The sequence below is a fragment of the Adiantum capillus-veneris genome, chromosome 25 (genome assembly GCF_014529385.1).
Source record: "Adiantum capillus-veneris isolate H3 chromosome 25, ASM1452938v2, whole genome shotgun sequence".
In the NCBI taxonomy this organism is placed as follows: Eukaryota; Viridiplantae; Streptophyta; class Polypodiopsida; order Polypodiales; family Pteridaceae; genus Adiantum; species Adiantum capillus-veneris.
The window spans coordinates 74392984-74395105 of NC_140955.1; the positions used below are offsets into that span (position 1 = coordinate 74392984).

Below are 2122 nucleotides of genomic sequence, written 5' to 3' on the forward strand. Positions count from 1 at the left end.
TGCATGACAGCTGGATGAAACAACAAGGACAGTGTTTCCGTTATCATTGAGTTTGGTCAGATGGTGCTGCTTCACAGTTCAAGGCACGACGACCATACTATTTTGTAGCCAGGTATTATCAGGTGTTGACAGGATTTCATATGATGCACAACTTCTCCGCTTCAAGACATGGAAAAGGAGAGCATGATGGTGCAGATGCTGTTATCAAGAGAACCTTGACGCATGAGGAGCTAAAGCCAGATGGCTGGCCCATGAAGTGTGCGGCTGATGTGGTCAATTTTCTAAACGCGAGGTTTAACACAGCGAGGGAAGGTGGGGGTGCCAGCACAAGAAGGGTCTTCTGGTTGGTTTCATCAAATGATGTGTTGCGTTCTCCACTATGGGATTGCAAACCAATTGCAGGGTCTCGCTCATTCCATTGTGTTGACGGCTACTCAACACACAATCCATGTGATGTGCGTTTTCGGACGCTGTCTTGCTTTTGTGATCCTTGTGTGCATGGGCAATGGAGGAGATGCAATAATAAATAGCGCACTGAAGAATGGAAATATCTCTCCATTGAGCCATTGACAGAGTCTGTACAAGTAGGCAGTGATGAGGATGAGGATGATGAGGAGAACTACAATGATCTTCTTTCCTCCCAAGTGAGTGTAGATTTAACCATGCCTATGTATGAAGGAGACCCTAAGGTGCTGAGCCAATTACTGTCCATTGGGGATAACTTTGCAGTGAAAGCAGCTGAGGAGAAAGAGGACTTCTACCTTCTAAAGTGCACCAAAACCATGTACCAGGCACCAAGAGTATTGAAGGACCTTTGGCATAACAAGATTGTAAAGGGTGGAATTCTGCTTGAGGGTTTGTACTATGCCCTGGTTGAGGGCAAAGTTGATCTTATACCCTATTGAATGAGAAACCATCAGTCATGATCTACTCCCATCTTGTTAGAGCTATACAGTTCTCCATGGAGGTTAAACCGGGCCTGCATAACCATTTTAAACTATCCTCAGAGATATATGAAATATCTACAACAGTATGCCATATGACGAAGGGAGTGACCACGAGGGGAGCCATACATCGTAAACCCCAACATACTACAAGTCTAGCCACTGGCAACAACAGTTGTAATTCTCTTTAATAGAATCTTACTTGTGATCAGTAGTGTGTACTTGCTAATTTGTTTTCAGTTGACTCTTGTAGTACCAAATTTGATAGCCAGACTGCCTAATCCTTGTTTGATAGTAGGATACTTTAATATGGTTGAAAATATCTTAGGAAAGTGCAAGAATCCGGGTTTAGTTATCAATGGGACAAAAATTAAAGTGGGAAGGATTAATCAATGCTCGTGGGTTATTTGACATTTCTGATGATTCAGGCTTCACATGCAAATAGCAACAAAAAAAATACCAAAGAAGTGGCAAGAAAAAGATCATGTGCATAAAAATTAAGTGCATGTGTAAAACTTTTGCAGACGAAGGTTCATGTTCAGCAATAATTTCTTTTTACACAAAAATGCCAGTCTTTTACAGAATCTTTTACACATAATGGGGGTCAAACCGATACGAGTACCCTTCCAAAGATACAAAGTAGTCAGCAACATACTGGGAGATGTCGTCCTCTACATCAAACAGGGGTGCGTGCTGGCTATAAGCGGTGGGGAACTTCTCATCTAGCCATCCTGTGATCCATGGAAAAATGACATCCATGAGATACTTCGGCTTGTTCGGATTGTAATAGTTTGGCTCATATGTCCGAATGCAGCAGCACGACTCATAATCGTTCTTCAATGATTTGTATCTTGTGTCGTCCACAAGGAGCGTACTAGCTTCATTAAATTGAGGATGCTTGCTCCAAACTGTTCGCAGGAGCTTCAGGAAAATGGGCTTGTCACCGAACTGCCCCAAAAGGCCTGCCACATCCTTCATAGAGGAAGCCCATTTTTCACAATGGGACTGGTCAAAAATATCTGTTTTAATTAAACTAAGTTGTTAGAGCAGGTATACAGTTCAGAGTACCAAAGTCTGAAAACAGCAACAAGTTTAGTACATAACAGTACCAAAGTACCAAAAGTACCAAAGGACTTAATCACCAAAGTCTGAAAAACAGCAAGTTCTGTACATAAAAA

At 42.0% G+C, this 2122-nt stretch overlaps 1 protein-coding gene across 1 annotated transcript; it reads right to left on the bottom strand.

Moving 5' to 3' along the window:
- Nucleotides 1–1532: 1532 nt before the first annotated feature.
- Nucleotides 1533–1922, bottom strand: LOC147425109 (uncharacterized). The gene has a single exon (XM_086500601.1). The coding sequence runs from the start codon at nt 1920–1922 to the stop codon at nt 1533–1535; it is 390 nt and encodes a 129-aa protein (XP_086356727.1).
- Between the last annotated feature and the right edge of the window lie 200 nt (nt 1923–2122).